Raw genomic sequence first — 19186 nt, 5'->3', positions numbered from 1 at the left:
TGATAGCTCCATTATTGGGCTTATAATCACTTTGGGGTTGCAGTACATTTTGGGTGTATTATAATACATGTGCTGAAGGAGAACTGGTACTTCCATAGCTTAATTATTCTCAATTGTTTTTGTCTTGAAGAGACTCCCCTGGCTAAAAAGACAGAAGTCTGTGGAGGAGGGAAGCCTGAGACACAGAGAATACAAGGACAGACAGAGAAATGAAAGCAACTTGGTTAAGAAACACAGTATTTCTTGTCCCCTTTGTGACTGCTCTAGAGAACCAACTGCACACATTTCTAAGCTCGGCAGCATATCTTCTCAAGGTTATTTACTCACAGCAAGCAAAAGAAACTGGGCCGTTTTGTAGCAATCAACTCCCAGGGCTTCACAAGTCTGGCTAGACCTTGAAGGAAGAACTTCCTTATTAACAGAGTGACTGCTCTGCAGCTCAAGCGTCACAAGGAGTGGTCAGCAAGTGGGATGCCTTTCCCCGTCAGCCCAATGCTAAACTGCCAGCCTCCAACATAGCCACAGTGACACACTCACCACCCCAGACTCCCAAGGAAACATCTAAAACAGGTGTGACTCTTATGCTAAAGGAAGTCCACTCATGTCCCCAACCACCGTGTGCTCACTTTTGAGGGGAGCTAGGAACTGCTATAGATGGTAATCATTTTCTTTTTCTCGGATGGGGGGGGGGGGGTGGTGCGGTTCAAGGAGGAACACAAGTGCCAAATAGCCAGTAGGTAGTGCCAAAAGGCAGGCACAGTGTGAGGAGGGGTTAATTCCAGGAATGCCAAGAACCCCAGTAGCTGACAGGTGGTCTCTGGCCTACAGGTGACCTTTGGTCTTTGGGGCTCTGAACAGTTGAGGTATCAAAAATAGAAAGACAAGAAGGAAAGAAGGAGGAAGGGAGAGAGAGAAGAGAGATGGAAGCTAAGGAGGGAAAAAGGGAATGGGAGGGAGGAAGGGGAGAGAGAGAGAGAGGGGTGGGGGGGAACTAAGCAATGAGATATTTCCTGTCAACCCCTTAGGATCTATTTCCAGACCTCTAGGCAGGTCCAAGCTGCCCTGCTTTTGCATATTTAATTTTACTTTTGAGATGAGATCTCACTATGTAGTTCAGGACGGTCTCAAACTCATGATTCTCCTGCCTCAGCACCTTTCCACCCATGCCCATGCTGGGATCATACATGTCTATCACCTTACCCAGCTCCACCTATCCCTCCTTTAAAAAATTATTTATTTATTTTTATTTATTTATTTGAGAGACAGAGATAGATATACAGAGAAGAGAATGGGTATGCCAGGGCCTCTAGCCACTGCAAATGAACTCCAGACATCACCTGTGCATTTGCCTTACGTGGGTCCTGGGGAATTGAACCTAGGTCCTTTGGCTTCACAGGCAAACGCCTTAACCGCGAAGCCATCTCTTCAGCCCAAGACTATGCCTTAAAAAATATTTTCAGGGTTGGAGAGATGGCTTCGCGGTTAAGGCGCTTGTCTGCAAAGTCTAAGGTCTCATGTTTGAATCTTCAGGTCCCATGTAAGCCAGATGCAGTGACACATGCATGCAATGTCACACATGCACACAAGGGGGCACATGTGTTTGGAGTTTGAGTGCAGCGGCTAGCGGCCCTGGTGTGACCATTTTTTTTTTTTCTCTCTCTCTCTACCTCTCTCTCTCTCTCTCTCGCATAGAAAAAAAAAAAAGTCCAGTCTGTTTGGCTTGCCTCAAAAAATACTAAATTTTTTTTTCATTTATTTATTTGAGAAAAAGATGCAGACAGAGAATGAGTATAGCACACCAGGGCTTCTTGGCACTGCAAACAAACTCCAGACACATGTGCCATGTACATCTGCCCTTACATGGTTACTGGGAAGCCCTGCCTATCAGGCTTTGCAAGCAATCACCTTTAACTGCTGAGCCATCTCCCCAGCGCTAAGACTATGTTTTAAATGCCCAAAGGCAGGGAGGGTAGGACTGGCACCAATGCGAACATATGACCTCATGGGAATCTGGGCCTCCAGAACATTAGAACTCAAGCCAAGAGTTACAGTATCCCACTTCACCAGATTTATGACATCTGTTGACCAAGATTTGTGACCTGAATGGTTATTTTTGCCATGGTCTCATTCCACTATAGTTCATATACTCCTTAATAATGGGAAAGGATAAGAAAAACTCAGAACACACTATCCAAATAAAATACAGATGCTTTGCTCAAGAAATCACAGCACGTTTTTTTTTTTCCTTTGTGAATTTATCTAATACTCTAAACTCATAGTTGTTAAGACTTCAGCTTCTGTGGGGGGGGGGGGAACTTAGTTGGTGGGAGCACCTCGTGGCTGCTGTGGGGTTAGGGGAGGCTCTACCCAGAGAGCTGGCAGCACTGGCTACGAGGATGTTCCAATAGCTCCTCTCAGCTCTCCTCCCAAAGCAGATGTTGAATGGTCTCTCTCTGGTGTAAGCTTGTGCTGCCACCGGCAGCAGTTACAGCTTGGCTGTACTTACAACGGCCGGCTCCGGGCCAAGAGTACAGGTGTGCAAAGAAGTCATACCATTATGGTCCCGTGCACTGACTCTTCCATCGTACTCTAGGAAAAGGACTGTAGCAGGAACCTGGGGAAGTTGCAGCAGGGATGGGGCTCTGAGGAGCAGAGAAATGGGACCCAAGACCACTAAGTCAGAGGACACATCCACGAGGAATACCTGGAGCTGCCGCATCTGCTGGAGCTGGATCCGCAGTTCGGCCACATTCCGCCTCAGGTCCAGCAGGCTCGTGTGGATGGGAGAGGCGCCGGCAGGGTTGGGAGAAGCTGTCGACTCAGGGCCACCCAGACCCTTCGCACCAGGAATGTTGGCTGTTCCTATGCAAGAAACAGCAGCAGAAGAACCTTAGCTTGCCAAACAGGGATACCCCATCTCCACACACATGACTCAGATGCCATTTGTTTCATGATGGAAAACACTGGGCCTCCTGCCATTGCAAATGAACTCCAGATGCATGTGCCACTGTGGGCATCTGGCTTTACCTAGATACTGAAGAACTGAATCCACGCCGTCAGGCTTTGCAAGCAAGTGGCTTTAACATCTGAGCCATCTCTCCAGCCCCACGATCTTTAATTCTTATAGAAAAGAGGTCCAAGTCTACATGTTATCTTAGAGTAGAATGCTGATAGCAGGTTTCAGAAATATTTTCAAAACCAAAGTTCATGCTCGCTTTGGCAGTACACATGTTAAAACTGGAATGATACGGAGATTATCACAGGCCCTGTGAAAGGCTGCAAATATTTGTGAAGCATGCCATATTTAAAATTTTTTAGGCTAATAAAAATTATAATAAAAAACCAAATTTCCTTTTGGAATCCACACTTAGTTATCACTTATGCCTTTATCAATAACTGCTTAATCCACCATATCTGGATGCAATTTTCATTATTGTCTCATTATCCAGTTCTTCAGGTGGCTGGTGATTCAGCTGTCTGCCGATGGGCCCTGCGCCGGGAGACTTGACAATGCTTCATGGTGCTGTTGATCTCTGTCAAGCCACCCCCTGCTGCTGCTGTGCCCCAGCAGTCTCTTTTCGGCCTCTCTCCTCTGCCGATGTCTGGAACCCTGGTCAGCTTCTGCTCAGGTCTCCCACCTCCTTACCCGAGCCTACAACTATCTTCAGATCCACATACCAGTGGCTCTAAGGCACTGCCACACTTTCCTGCATGTAGGTCAAATTATTGCATACACTTGTCTTCCCCAAACCTCTTTTCTGTCCTTTTGGATACGATTTTAGTCAGTGGCACTATCGTCCATTTTATTATTTAAGCTTAAACCTGGGCATCTTTCCCAGTGCCCATTTCCTCATGTGTGACTTTGAGCAAGTAATTTCATCTTTCTCTGCATTTCCTTATCTGTAAAGTAGATGTTGGTGCTAGCCTGTGGACTAATGGGCTAGAGAGATGGCTTAGTGGTTAAAGAGCTTGCCTGCAAAGCTTGAGGACCCAGGTTTGATTCTCCAGGTCCCATATAAGCCAGATGCACATGGTAGCACATGCATCTGGAGTTTGTTTGCAGTGGCTAGAGGCCCTGGTGTGCCCATTCTCTCTCTTTCCTTCTGTTTCTCTCCTCTTTGTCTCTAATAAATAAATAAAGATAAATCTTGAAAGAAAAAGAAGTTAACACATGTATCTGCTCAGCCTGGTATCTGGCAAAAGGGGAGCCTCACTTTCTACAGTTGAGCAGAGGGGTAGAAAAAGTCGTCTTGGGCTGGGGCAATGGGTCAGTGGTTAAAGGCTCTTGGTTAGAATCTTCCCCACCCCTGCTTAGCGTCTCAGCAAGCACGGAGCACTGGGGTGGGGAAGGGCATACAAGCTGGCATGACTCTACAGCAAAGGTTTTTAAATGCAGGCTCAGCTGGAGGGATAGCTTAGTGGTAAAAGCACTTGCCTGCAAAGCCAAAGGACCCAGATTCAAATCCCCAGGACCCACTTAAGCCAGATGCACAAGAGGGTGCATGTGTCTGGAGTTCACTTGCAGTGGCTGGAGGCCCTGACATGCCCATTCTCTGCTCTCTCTCTCTCTTTGCCTCTTTCTGTTTCTGCATTGAACATTACTACTTTAGTAAAACTTTTCTTAAAGTGGAATGTCTGAGGGTGTTTGGTTTGGTGTCAGGGATCAAACTCAGGCTCAAATAAACCAGGAAGTGCTCTGCCACTGAGCTGAAAAAAAATGCAGGCTCAGAATGGATCCTGTGGCTGGGGAACCTAAGTAGGTACCTATTTACATTGGATTCACAAGACAGGGGCCTGTTTACCATACCCACAGACAGGTAGCCACATTCGACTCTTTGATCCTGCCCAGTCTAGTCAAGAGAGTCAACATACAGTGTGCCTTCTGAATCTTATTCCTTTCTGTGTGCTGTACCTGGCCCAGGTAATTTATCTTGGTCATCTGACATCTTCATGTAAATCTAAACACGTGTATATTCGGTGTGAACTTCATGTACCTTGCTATGATAGAAAAAAAAAAAAAACTGGTTTGAGATTTGGCAAGACTAGCTGTCGTACTAGCTGGGTGATTTTGAATGGGTGTATTAACCTCCCTGTGAGTCGCTTTCTGTCCATGTAAAATACAAATGGCAACATCTGCTTTTATAGGGTTGTGTGTGTTAAGCAGACAATGCACAGTGTAACACACTCAGTAAGCCTTGGAAAGTGGGAGCCTCCTGCTCTCTTACATCTACATTTCTAATGTAACCCCAAGTCTGGATTTCACTGTGTACCTCCAGTCAAATGAGTTTCCTGACTTCTACATAAGTCTGTTTAGTTGTCTAAATGACAAAGTTCATACCGTATTCTTATAGTTTACTTCCCAGGAATATGGAAGAATTTATATATATACATACATATATATATTTGGTTTTTTGAGGCAGGGTTTCACTCTAGCCCAGGCTGACTTGGAATTCACTATGTAGTCTCAGGGTGGCCTCAAACTCACGGCGATCCTCCTACCTCTGTCTCTCAGGTGCTGTGATTAAAGGCGTGCACCACCATGCCCCCGGCTTGGAAGAATTAATATGTTTTGTGTATACTATAGACTGCTATGGCAACTAAATCCCCATGGACAACTGCTAGCCCCGATTCCCTAGAAAGAGAATGACCAGAGCCGGCAGAGATACAGAGCAAGAGCCTCTCACATTGCCAGTGCATTGCAAGTCTGCACCTTTCAGAAGAGAATGCTGGCAGCACCTTGTCACACCATTCGTCCCTGTGGCCTTCCTGAATACACTCTGGGAAACATATCCAAGGACGGGAGTGCACTTGCTCCTGACGCCTTGTTTACAAAAGGCACTGAAAGTCGGGTGTGGTGGTGCATGCCTTTAACCCCAGCATTCAGGAGGCAGAGGGAAGAGGAGTGCTATAAATTCAAGGCCAACCTGGAACTATATAGAGTGAGTTTCAGGTCAGACTGGGCTAGAGTGAGACCCTACCTCAAAAAAAAATAAAAATAAAAAAAAACATCTGGGCATGGTGGCATGCACCTTTAATCCCAGCACTCAGGAGGCTGAGGTAGGAGGATCACTGTGAGTTCTAGACCACCCCGAGGTTACACAGTCAAGTCCAGGTCAGCCTGGGCTAGAATGCGATGCTACCTCAAAAAAAAACCAAAAAAAAAAAAAAAAAAAAAAAAAAAAAAAAAAAAACCCCAACAACAACAAAAAGAAATACATGCATGCATGCATGCATGCATGCATGTGCATCCAGACATATACATACATAAATATATATTTCAAAAGACTCAGGCATTTTAACATAAAAGGATGAAAATGAAATAATATAATAATAATAATATATAATATAATAATAATAATATGCCAACAGCAGAATCAGTACCTTTGAGTGTTTTTTCAGTTTCCTTTTCTGGAACATGGGCATAAAAATGATACCTGCCCCCTTGGAAATAGGAACTAATGGATTAATGCATAATGCGTCACGGGCAGTTCCAGGCACACAGGAAGCACTCACTACCGTGCTACAGAAAGAGGAGAGTAAGTGACTAGCAGCCATCTTGATTGGAACAAGGGGTTGTGACAGGAATCCCTTTAGGCACGGGCTCCAGAGGGATGCGCCGTTCCAGTGCTTAATAGTTTCCTTTTACTGATCTACGCTCACAATCAGGAAGAAAGACACTAAATGACTATCTCACAAACTGGCAACTGCTTGGGAGAAAAGTTTAGCAAATTCCACAATGTAACCCTCTGGGTTTGGCCAGGACCACTGATCTATTTCTAACCATTTCAAATGCTGGAGAAGCAGCTCGCCGACCCCCACCAGCTTGAGTGTTAAAATTGCCCAGCTTGCGTGGAACTCGGGTCAGCCGGGGCTTAAACCTTAAATCCCACACTCTGTCCACACTACTATGCCACACAAACCTGGGAGATGCGGCTTCCCCAAATTAAAGGGGTTTCGACCAACTTGCTAGATGTTTCTGTGTAATTTTAGCATCTGGGAATAATTAGAAGACCTCATCTTGTGGAGAGAGTCCTGCTTGGTGACGGCAGTGAGAGGCCATTGCCACACGACCACAGATGTCAGGAAGTCACACTGGCATTTCAAAGACATTCTCTGGTCAATACAGACTTGCTCTCCCCGCTGCACTACTGACCGCTTACAGCCATCAGCTCTTGTCCCTCCTCATCCATTCCCACATGCACTTGAGTGAATGTCTTTCTCCAGAGTAGAATGTCTCACTTCACTTAGAGTGACATCCTGGTTCTCTCTGCCTGAGTGGCTCCTTTCCCCCTTTGTCACCCCAAATCCTATGCCCTTGATTATGTCAGGCGACATACTCAGTATAGGCTCTCTCGATTAGCCAAACTTTTATCCTATACTTCCTGACAGCCAAATCTATAAATTTACATCTTTTACATTGTTGTAAGTTCTAGGAAGTCGGCCTTACGTCTCATGTGGACTAATTCCACAGTGAGAACCCAATACAAAAGACATAAATGTGGGCTGGAGATATGACCCAGAGGTTAAGGAACTTGTCTGCAAAGCCTAATGACTGGGATTTAATTCCCAAGTGCCCACATAAAGCTAAATGGACAAAGTGGTGCATGCATCCAGAGTTCATTTGCAGTGGCTATAGGCCCTGATTCATTCTCTCTCACCTTGCAAATGTATCAATAAATTTTTTTTAAAAAGCCATAAATGTGCTGGGCATGGTGGTGCATGCCTTTAATCCCAGCACTCGGGAGGCAGAGGAAAGAGGATCAGCATGAGTTCAAGGCCACTCTGAGAACTACATAGAGAATTCCAGGTCAGTCCGAGCTAGAGTGAGACCCTACCTCAGAAAAAAAAAAGCCATAACTATGTCTCCTGAAGTAAGGGAATATCAATGAATGAGCAAGTGAATAAGCAAATGAATGGAAGAACTGTATGTAATTCTGGCACTGCAGGAAGCTGCAGGAGTCCAGGAAGGCTTTTCCCCCTTAAGTTGTGAAATCACACCAGGTGACAGAAGTGGTATTAAGTACTCCGGGGCGGGGCAGGCAGCTCCCGGGCCTCCCAGCGCTCCCAAGAACACTCACCCGCACTGTCTGCGTGGCTCCTGCTGCCTGTGGCTTTCATCATTTTCTCACTGAATAAGAGAAAACGAGAGTCAGCTATACCATTTCCAAAATGCCGTTTTTTTTTCTTGCTCCTCCCACTCAAAATAAGCAGTGATGGGTTTAAGCAATGGAGGTGTTTTGGCATCCACTCCGTGACTGTCCAAGATGGCAAAGGCTTCCCAGGTGGATGCCCACACTGGGTGCTTGCAGCCAGGCACACTGGTGACTTTCAGAGGGTGGCAGATATGGATGCGCGTGAATGGCAGCAGCGGGCACCGCAGAGTGAGTGGTCCATGAAGCACACACGACAGGGAAGCCCTCTGACCGTTCTTGAGTCAAAGTGTTACCTTTGTCCAAGAATTACCAGAAGAAAAACAAAACCAAGAATGAAGAACCATCCCCAGCATGATTCATAGAGATGTAAATATTTTCAGCTTTAAAATAATCACAAAGAAATGAATTTGAACGAACAAATGATCATAATGATTAAAGAGGAACAGGGTGAGTGGTTTTGTGATTGGATGGCTTGTCGCTTTTACCTAGGTGTTTCTTTGCTACTACTTGTAATGGGCCCTTTAAAAAGTGCAGACTGAACAAGGCCAGTTAGACTGGCAATCTGTTTCTCCATGGCTTGCATCCTCTCTCTGGAAAACAAGAGAATGGTTTGTTAAAGCTCTGTTGACTTCCTTACTGGTTTTCCTAGGTGCAGGGACCACCTGAGGGTTATAAAATGTACCATCCAGTAGGCCGCCCAAAGTTCACCCCGACCTGGCTTGGAAACTGGAAGAGCCACAAATCCTTGGCAAAGACCAGGACTGGTTGGTAAGAGTTGAGTATTGAGCCTGACCTCACAGTCAAGACATGGCTAGCAGAGGCATCCGGGAAAGTGAACGTGGCATCTCCCTGGCAGACACTTCTGCTAGCATGCCATGTGCTTCTGAGCCTGCCTGCCAGGCTTGTATTATTGACCTTGCTCCAACGGCTCCTCCCCTCTGGGACCAGCAGTGCCCAAAGCCAGACACTGCACTCCCACAGCTTCTGAAGCTGTTCTTTTCAAACTGGTTCTGGTGTGAAGGATTGGAGATAGTTGTTGCATGTACCAGCTGCACTTAGTTCATCACCCAAGGGTGGCACAGACAAATTCTTGTCAGCACCATGGAAAATGTGATTGATATCCATGTGCGTTCGGGAGGATTTTACAGCTTCGAACAAGAAAATATACCTAATAGCTAGATCACTTGAAGACATTAATTAAAGAAATTCCCCAGTTACTCACAGGGTTCTCTGATGCTGCACTGGGCATTTGAAATGGGCTCACATTTCTGGGCATTCGACAAGAGAGAGATGTGTCGTAGTACCATTTCCATTGTTTTCAACATGTTACAAAAGTGACACAAGTTACTAAGAGTGGCATCACACATTACCTTCCGTGAATTCGCCTACATACACCTGATAGTTAGAAATAACAACAGGGGCTGGAGGGATGGCTTAGTGATTAAGGTGTTTGCCTGCAAAGCCAAAGGACCTTGGTTCGATTCCCCAGGACCCACATAAAGCCAGATGCACAGGTAGCGCATGCATCTGGAGTTCGTTTGTAGTGGTTGGAGGCCCTGGTTTGTCCTTTCTCTCTCTTTCTCTCTCTCAAGTAAATAAATGAAAATAAAATATATAAAAAAGATTCAACAAATAAGAAGAGGGAGGAGAATGGTTTAAAGAGAACAGCATCTCCTTCCTTGCCATTGCGCCCCACAAGCAGGTGCCCTAGTGTGAGCACAAGAGCTGTGGCTGTCGGCCCCACTGGCCTTCGGCGTGGGCTGTGGTGAGTCCCATACTACAAACAGCAGATCCATCTGCTGCGGCTCTGAGATACAGCCCAACTACTGTGTCTGGTACACAGTGGAAGACAGCAGCCTGTCCTTTCAGTTGAGAGCAGCCACTGCTGAAGCAGGGCCCATTGGAAGATGGTAGCGGTGTGTCCTGAGATTTGTGGTTATCAAGGCACTTCCAAGCTGTACGATTTTGAGTTTTGCTTTTGGAATGTTTAATACCATATGAGGCACACATTTTAAATTTGCAATTACAAAACTTGACTTATGAGTTGCATGCATACTTTTTTCAGTTGAAAATTAACGGTGGGTAGAGGATAGGACTTGGTAGCGAGCGTGTTTGCCCGACGTGCATGAGGCCATGGGCTTGGTTCCCAGCGCACACCTCTAGTCCTAGCACTCGTGGGAGAAGCAGAAAGATGAGAAATTCAGGGTCATCCTTGGCTACACAGTTTTTTTTTCTTTAAAAAATAATGTAAACTTGGGCTGGAGAGATGGCTTGGCGGTTAAGCGCTTGCCTGTGAAGCCTAAGGACCCCGGTTCGAGGCTCGGTTCCCCAGGTCCCACGTTAGCCAGATGCACAGGGGGGCGCACGCGTCTGGAGTTCGTTTGCAGAGGCTGGAAGCCCTGGCGCGCCCATTCTCTCTCTCTCCCTCTCTCTGTCCTTCTCTCTGTATCTGTCGCTCTCAAATAAATAAATAAAAATTAAAAAAAAAATAATGTAAACTTGATGGTGCTATTATAATATTTTTCTTGCATATAAGTCATTGGGTGTGGGCAATGGTTGCAAAGGAACAAACACAATCAGACGCTTTTGGGAAATGAATGATTTCCTTATGGGAAATGCCAATGCTGGTTGAAAGCGCTCAGGTCCAGCATTCATGGCTCGGGGGCTAGCTCTGGCCACGCAGTGCTCCAAGTCAAACTCCAAACCCTAAGGCAGAAGGTGCACTCAGGGCTCCAAATTTACTGTTCTTATTCAATCTGAAGCAAATGTTTTCAAGTAATATGACATTTTCGGGGTCTAACATGTTGGGTTAGGAACTGGGGTTAAGTGGGTATGACAGGCACGGCGACAACCACAGCAGCCATATTAAGAAATTCAAGGGCTGGAGAGATGGCTTAGTGGTTAAGCGCTTGCCTGTGAAGCCTAAGGACCCCGGTTCGAGGCTTGATTCTCCAGGACCCATGTTATCCAAATGCACAAGGGGGCGCATGCATCTGGAGTTTGCTTGCAGTGGCTGGAAGCCCTGGTGCGCCCATTCTTTCTCTCTCTGCCTCTTTCTGTCTCTGTCACTCTCAAATAAATAAATAAAAATGAACAAAAAAAAAAGTAAAAAAAAATAAATTCAAGAAACAGACGAGTGCGTCGTGAAAAAGAAAACGCAAGAATCTGGTAAGAGGGAACGGGCGGGAGGAGACCCTGTCATCCCAACACGCTGGTCATAGCCAGTGCTCGCCAGGAACAAACCACTGCTCTTTCCTATCTTCATGCGTCAACAGTTTCACTGCCCTGTCTGCGGGGTGAGCAGAATATTGAAAAGCAAAGAAAGCACTGGGGTGCTCTCAGATAAAGAACATTATCTTCATCTGGTCCATCACTGCGGACAGCATTGCAGGGTGCCACAGTGTGGGCTGGGCCCACAGGCCTGCATAGTCCTCTCTGGCACTTTCCCTGGCTCACTGGGAACTGGCTTCTTCCATGGGTTTCATGTGGATAAGGGTTTTAGGATGCACCACACTCCCTGATTGCTTAGGGCCTACAGAATGGCCTGGGGTGAGAGAGTTCAGATCCTTTGCAGCAAAAGTCCTGTGTCTGACCCAGGTATCCAAGTGATTGGTTTTCCTCTTAGTCACTGTGAATCAGGGCATGAATACCCCATGGGTGGCCTCTTCCAAGCTGTGTCACCAGCAGGGCCACCAGGAACGAGTTACCCAGTCATTCAGCTGTTTCCTGGCATCCTCTCTAGTGTGGACACGAGCCTGAGAGCACAGAGGCCACGGCCGGCTCCCATCATCGCACAGGCCTGAGTGCGCTGGAAACCATGACGGACGACACACGGGTCACACATGCGCACTGCCTCAGCCAAAACCACTTTATGAAAACACAGTTCTTTTGACACATGGTAATGAGAAAACTTTTCTCCTCCTGTTTAATCACCAAAGTGTTTCTGGTTTCGGGATTCATTTGAGGGAGATTATCTGATTTATAAATTCATAAATAAGATTGTCTTTCCATTTCATGGTTAGTAATCTGGAAACAATTTTATGGTTTAACTAGATTACAGCAACTGGAAACTGATGTAGCCTTCTCCGTGATGAAATGTATATTTTAACATGAAAGGGGGGAAATAAAAGAAAGGCACTGGAAGGAGAGAAATTAAAAACAACCTTGTCATTTTATTTCAGTGGCAATTTTGCAAGATAATCATCAGAATATTAAAGACACTTATGCTAATTCTTGCCAATCTCCTTTGGTTTAAGGTATTACAGGACTGGTATAATTACTGCTAAAAAGATGGTCCAAAATTGATTTCACAAACCTATTTTATATCATTCCAGAAACCATATTTATATGATGAGTAAGTATGGTTAACTGGTCATTTAGTGTCTTTTAAATGCATGGATCTTTTTGAGGCCCAAACATTTCGTGAATTAAAATGCTACCTTCAGTAAGCTCCTGTCTCCCAGATTCCAGAAGTTTCCCTTCCAGAAGCTGTGCTCACATGCTTGCACGAGCCCTGTCTTCAGAGCAGAGGGAACAAAGCTTCCTGTGTTTGGGGAGATATATTTGGTGCCATTAACCCCCTCCCCCCCACATGACCTTTGGGTTCAAGTTTCACCTTCAACCCTATTTGACTAGGTAAGTGTCTTTGTACTGGTGGAGGCCTCATGAAGCCTGGATTTTTTTCTTATCCTTGTATAACTATGTAAATTAACAGTTATTGGCAAGCAAGTTAAGACCATACCATACTACAGACTGGCAATTCCTCTGTGAATTCCAAAAGATATGTCTTTAAAAATCTGACAGAGGAACAGAGGTGTTGGCTGGAACTAGTCCACCAACCCAGCTATGTGCGTGAGAAGGGAGGACCTTCCCAGCCGGTTCCTAACTGAACAACAGTGGCAGGAGAGTAACCATGACTAGCATTCCCAATTCTAATGTTTTGTGATTGTTTTCGATTCCTGCTTATCTATAGTTTGGACCAGAGGCACTATTGGGAGCTGCTGGGGCCCAGTAGAAGGGGTTATTTGGGACTCTGCCCCTCCTTTTCCTCTATGTGTTTCCAGGCCTCCATGGGCTGAGCAGTTTTGCTCCCTAAACACTCTGTCATGGTGCTCTGTCCACCACAGGCTTAATGTGATGGGGGCCAAACAATCATAGACTCAACCCATGAGCCAAGAGAAACCATTCAAATTTAATGTTGTTTAACTTGAGCATTTTGTCACAGCAATTGAAATCTGACTAACCCAGTGATTATTCCCTCATCTCCCTGCTGCAAGGTGAAGCATTGTCAGTGAGATAGTCAATGTATCTTACAGCACTTAGTACGTGTTAAGCGCCGCCTCACTAGTTGCTGCCAAACCAGCAAAGCACCGTGGTGTTTCCAAGCAGTGTATTCCTTCCATAATATCAACGTCTCCCACAGCCCCATCTCCAAGAAAAAGCCCAATGAATTAAAAAAAAAATCTCTTCATCTTTGAAGTGCTAAAGGCATTTTTCAGAACTGAATAGTGAGCAGGTTTCAAGCTAGGCTGTGCATCTATGGTATGATAGGAAAAATATCCCCAAGTAATTAAAGACACTGTTTTCAGATGAATTCACCAAAACAATGGAATCTCAATGATCTGACTTGACGGTCTGAATGCAAAATGAGCTTTCTAATTCCGAAGGTTATCCTATCGGAAAGAATGCAATATGACTCAAGACATCAGTCCCAAAGCCCCAGTCACTTTAGCATCTCATTGAAGCATCTGGATGTGCTGAGGGACACTGATGGAGATGCTCGTTGAAGGCTGCTTTTGCCCCCCCTCCCCCCGCTTGTGCAACGAACAGGCACGGGTGGGGGGGTACTGTGCTCTCCCTGCTGAGACTTTCATCTATTTCAGTGTTTTCCTACTTCTGAATTTGCAATTATTTGCTCTTAAAATTCCTTCCAACAAGCCGAGAAATCCCCTCCATTCTTGGAGAATTCCAACACAGGAAGCTGTCTTCTGTCTCACATACCTGTAGTATTTACTTTTCCACTGCTGTGACTAGACGCCTGACAAGAAGCCATTTAAGGGACAGAGGATTTATCTTGGTTCAAGGTTTGTTAGAGGGGAGAGTTCACGGTGGCAGGAGCTTATTGCTGGAACTCCATGTAGCTTGGCAGACGAGGAAGCAGAGAGACAGGCAGGGGCTAGAAATGGGGCTGGGCTATAAACCTCAATGACCCCCCATGCCAAGCAACCTACTTTCTTCAGCTGGGTCCTACCTCCTAAAGTTTGCAGTACCTCCCCCCAAAAGGGCCGCCAGCTGGGGGGCCAAGTATTCAAACACATGTGCCTGTGGGAGACGTTTCATATGCAATCCATAACCTTACCCTAACCCATTATCTTTTGAGGCTTTCAGACCTCTGATAAAACTTTCAGAAGTTTGACATTAGAGATTCTCAAAATCTTCTGCCAGTTATGCTATGACCTTGAATTCTAACCTGGAACGTAAAACTTGAAGTTCTTCTTTAAGAAAAACAGTCTTTCATTGTCCCAGGTTTCCTTAGTCACACGAACTAATACTTTCCTATATCCCAGTCTTTCTTTGTTGCAGTCACCCCTTACTGTATCTCTGGACAATCCCTGTTAATTTTTCTTACTCCTCATCTAGTATATTAGTCAGTTTCCTATGTCCATGACAAAATTTCCAGGACAAACAACTTAAATGGCACAAAGGTTTATTTAGGCTTATGGTTTAGCAAAGGGTTGGTTGGGGAGGAGGATCCTATCATTTATCCTGAAAAAAAAAAAAAAACTTGTCAAAGTGCAAGGAAAACTTCTAATTATAATATGAGCATACCAGAGGTATGTCAGAGAGGCCCAGTCCAGCTACAAAGCACATTCTTTCCGATGCGGGCCATCTTAGGGACTTTAGTTTTGACTATAGATGTGATGGCAATCACCAACAAAGTCTGAGTGGAGGGGACAGGAGCAGGCAGGGCTTGCACTTTAGAAGGCCCGCTGGGCTTTTCTGTTGAGAACAGCAGACTGAAGAAGATAGGAGCAGAGTGGGGAGACCTCTCAGAAATCTGTAGATGGTGGTTGGAAATTGCCTCCCTGAGCTGGTGGCAGTTGGGGAAAGTCCTGAGGAGCTGAAGAGGAGGAGCAGGTCAGGCGGGTGTTTGGTGGAAGAAAACATGAGGCAGATGTAACAACAAACACCAAGAGTCCTAGGTAGGCAAATCCCTGACAAGCTCAAACCCAGGAAGCAGTGTTCACATAGTATGGGTAAGGGAAGATAAAGGATTTCTGTCACTTGGATCTAAAGGCCTTTGTACTCAAAGACTCATTCCTAGGCTAAGGGAGTGGAAACCTCAGGAAGTGGTGTCTAGAGAAAAGAAGCTGGATCATAAAGTCTGCACCCTTGAAAGTGCTACAAAAACCTGGCCTCACCTTGCCTCTCTTGACTGCCATGAGGTGATCAGGCCTAAAGTGACAGGGCACCATGACCATGGGCCGAAGTTCCCGAGACATTGATCCAAAACGACCCCTTTCCCTTATTAAATGGCATAACTCAGGCATTTTGTTACAGTTGGTGGAATGTTCACACAAGCCTGACGTCTCAGCACACAGAGGCCACAAGTCCTCACATGGCTCTGTCCCTCGCTGATAGGGATGTCCATAGTCTCATGCTACCACCCAGCTGCATTCAGGACTCTAGAATTGCAAGACAGTTTGGTTAGAAGGAACCTATTCAGTCCTCATGGTTCTTCCCATTCTGGTTCTGTGATCTTAACTGAAGCACGGGCGGGCGGGGGGGGGGGGGGGGGGGGGGGGGGGGGCGGAGCAAGGAAGGGTGTGTCAGGCAAATGGGTGAAAGGCTCAGCACACCCAGGCCTGGAGCGCCTATGTGCTCAACAGAGTTCTTCCCAGCACAGCATGACACTCGGGAAATGCTCCGGGTAACCTTATTTAATTGATTTCACAATTTACTGTGCAGGCTGTGCTGGTTGGGACCAGAAAACAGCCGCACCGCAGGGCAGGCAGGACACAGTAATCTCTCAGGTCTACACCAGTGGCAGATAGAAGACTCTCTCTTAGTTTTACACCAATAAGCCTCTTATTTACAGAGGACTTTCTGGCTCACAGAATGCTTTCTGTATCTACTTTTATTTGCCCCACACAGGACCCTTTAGAAGTAGTAGTGACCACGCCCTGTTATAGTGAAGGGCTCTAAGGCTCAGCATGGGAGGATTTCTTTAGACAACAAGACTAATTGGCCTGCAGAGTCCAACGGCCAAGGCTTTCTATGGTGGCTGAGTAGTCAAGGGGCGAGGCACTTTGCTTCCTTCCGGTTGATCATGCTGGGTGAATACAGCCTCTGCTTCCCAGGGCGGTGAACAGAACCCGAAATTATCTGCTCGGCATTATCCTTCTCTTCCTTCCCTGAGGGCCTGCGCCTACATTCCTGCTCTGGAAGTGGCATCTCATGCTCTGCACAGGTACAAACGAGCAGGAATAGCTGTTTACTCATGTCTTAGAACATGCTTCATCTGCAAACGAGAGATGGTGCCAGAAGCTATGGAGAGACGGCCCTTAGTTGACTTTACTCCCACAGGCTTTTGTTTCTTGCTTGTCTTTGACGGGATATTACAATGTTATCCACATTGGTCTTGAACTCACGATCTTTCTGCCTCAGCCCACTGAGAAAGTGGGATTACAGATGTGTGCAACTGTGCCTACCTGCTGTACCTGTAATACCTTAGACTCCAGTGAAATAACATAATGACTCAGGGGAAAAAAAGTGAAGCTCTTTTCTATATCCAGCTGCTCTGAGGCCTTTCTTTTCCTCTTTTCCACTTCTAGTGACTAATGCATGATGGCGGCAGGGCCAGGGAGGTAGGCACCTGCTACCTTCATTTGTCTTTTAGCAAAACACTCAGGGGCTGGAGGGATGGCTTAGCAATTAAGGCATTTGCCTGCAAAGCCAAATCCTCGGGACCCACATTAACCAGATGCATAAGGAGGCGCACATGTCTGGAGTTTGTTTGCAATGGCTGGAGGCCCTGGCACGCCCATTCTCTCTCCCCCACCCCTTTCTCTATCAAATAAATAAATAGAAAAAAAAAAAAAACACTAGGAGGAGCTGGAGAGATGGCTTAGAGGTTAAGGTGCTTGTCTGTGAAGACTAAGGACCCAGATTCAATTCTCTAGTACCCACGTAAACCATGGCACATGCATCTGAAGTTCATTTGCAGTGGCTAGAGGCCCTAGCACGCTCATTCTCTATCTACCTCTTTCTCTCTCTCTCTCAAATAAATAAAATAATTCCTTTTGCTATTGCTCTGGACAGTCTCCTCATTTTCATATTCTGTACAGAAGTGCCCCAAATCACCTTTATATCTGAGGATACACAAGAAGTGATGCAGGATATTTACTAGTAATATGACATGGCCCACACAAGTGTAGTGGGAAATACTGAATTTGTAAGCCCTGCTATTTAAGAAAGTTGGAATTAATGCTTAGACTTAAGAGTTTTGAATCCTTCATGAAAAATCAGCTTCATGCTGGGTGTGGTGGCACATGCCTTTAATTCCAGCACTTGGAAAGCAGAGGTAAGAGGATTGCCGAGAGCTCGAGGCCACCCTGAGACTACATAGTGAATTCCAGCACAGCCTGAGCTAGAGTGAGTCCCTGCCTCAAAAAACCAAAAGAGAGAGAGAGAGAAGATAAATACCCCCTCCTTGACTCCTACCAGGTAGGGGGATGATGAGTTATAACAAAGGCCAATGTGGTGTGGGCACAATGAAACCCCAGGTCTTGGGCTACTTAGATAAGCCCATCTTATTTGGGGGAAGGGGCTGTCACACTGATTCTACACTACACTTCAAGGAATCTGGCCCTGACCCTAAGCTCTGCCCCTATATTGGAGAGGCTCTAGGTGCTGAGGGGAGGGAGTCATCTGGTTTCCATCTTCATTTCTGACTTGTGTCTCCTGATTGACAGTACCTCATAAATATTCAAAGGCAATGCAGTTACACTTTAGTTGTGTCTAATTAGTGACAGCTGATGGCTTTTCCTTTTGAGAAGCTGTTCTGTTTAAAGTAGCACAGACTTTGTGGTGGTCATTCTCTGGACAGCACATCTTGGATAAAAGTGTAGTGCTATTTGCATAAAAATGTCAATATGTTGATTACACATCTGTTGCGTAAGTTCAGCAGTCTATGGAATGGCTACTAAATATTACTTAACCATGAGGTTATATTCTTGAAAACAAAGTAATAATTCAATTTATCAGCACTTAGTTGATTTCTCAGATGGGCAAAACATCACACCATGATGTCATTTTTATAGGTATACCAATGGTAGAAAATATAGCCAATTTTGGATAAAGACCAGTTGGTCTTCTCAAACAGTATCTTCTCAGTTTGTTATGTGCATATGCTAAATTCCAGGCCATCTCAGAATCACCATGAAGCTCTCTGATGGACACAGCTTTGGGAAAGTACACTTGATTTTGAATTCTTCACAATACAGTCTATACCATCACTTTGGAATTAATTATGTACAAGCACTCCCTCAGATTATGGTAGGATTGTAATTGAAAAGTCTGCTTGTTCTTTCAGTTTAGAACTTGGGATAAGTGGCGGTTGGCTTTCCAGCTGGCCCACAGAAGCCTCTTGAACCCGCAGCCTATTATTAGTGCCATTGTTCCCCCTCGCTTCCAAGCAAGACGTGTCTGCGCTTCCCAGCTGGACTTGGACACACTGGAAAAGAGATCTCCCCCTCGGAGCGGACGCCTTTGGGAGACACACCGGGCTTAGCACATCTTTTTCCTTCCACCCTGCTTCACCAGGAGCCACTGTTACTCTTAGGATGACAGGAAACTCTCCCCAGGCACTACGAGAGCCAAACAATTGCCAAGAATGACACATTCTATTTTGGTCGTTTCCCCCAAGAGTATTCAGAGGCCAGAACCTTCCTGTATTTAACCGAGACATAGCTTATATCTGCATATTAAGTTTTTAATGTCTTATGATTGTCTTTGTGGTTTATGATCCTTGT

The 19186-nt window shown here is 45.6% G+C and overlaps 1 protein-coding gene across 13 annotated transcripts in view; it reads right to left on the bottom strand.

Annotated features, from left to right (window-relative positions):
- Positions 1-19186, bottom strand: part of Kiaa1217 (KIAA1217 ortholog) — an 815686-nt gene that overhangs the window by 34947 nt on the left and 761553 nt on the right. For 10 of the 13 annotated variants that reach the window (XM_045151349.1, XM_004659754.2, XM_045151355.1 and 7 more), the window contains 3 exons: positions 8639-8743; positions 8079-8128; positions 2705-2862 (listed from right to left, as the gene is read on the bottom strand). In XM_045151349.1, coding sequence (XP_045007284.1) covers positions 2705-2862; positions 8079-8128; positions 8639-8743 — 313 coding nt within the window. The remainder of the gene's footprint in view (positions 1-2704; positions 2863-8078; positions 8129-8638; positions 8744-19186) is intronic. The other 3 variants (XM_045151347.1, XM_045151358.1, XM_045151356.1) reach the window with 1 other exon arrangement.

Source organism: Jaculus jaculus, chromosome 5 (genome assembly GCF_020740685.1).
Source record: "Jaculus jaculus isolate mJacJac1 chromosome 5, mJacJac1.mat.Y.cur, whole genome shotgun sequence".
Lineage (NCBI taxonomy): Eukaryota > Metazoa > Chordata > Mammalia > Rodentia > Dipodidae > Jaculus > Jaculus jaculus.
The sequence above is the reverse complement of the archived record's forward strand: the minus strand, read 5'-3'. Positions and strand labels throughout refer to the sequence as shown.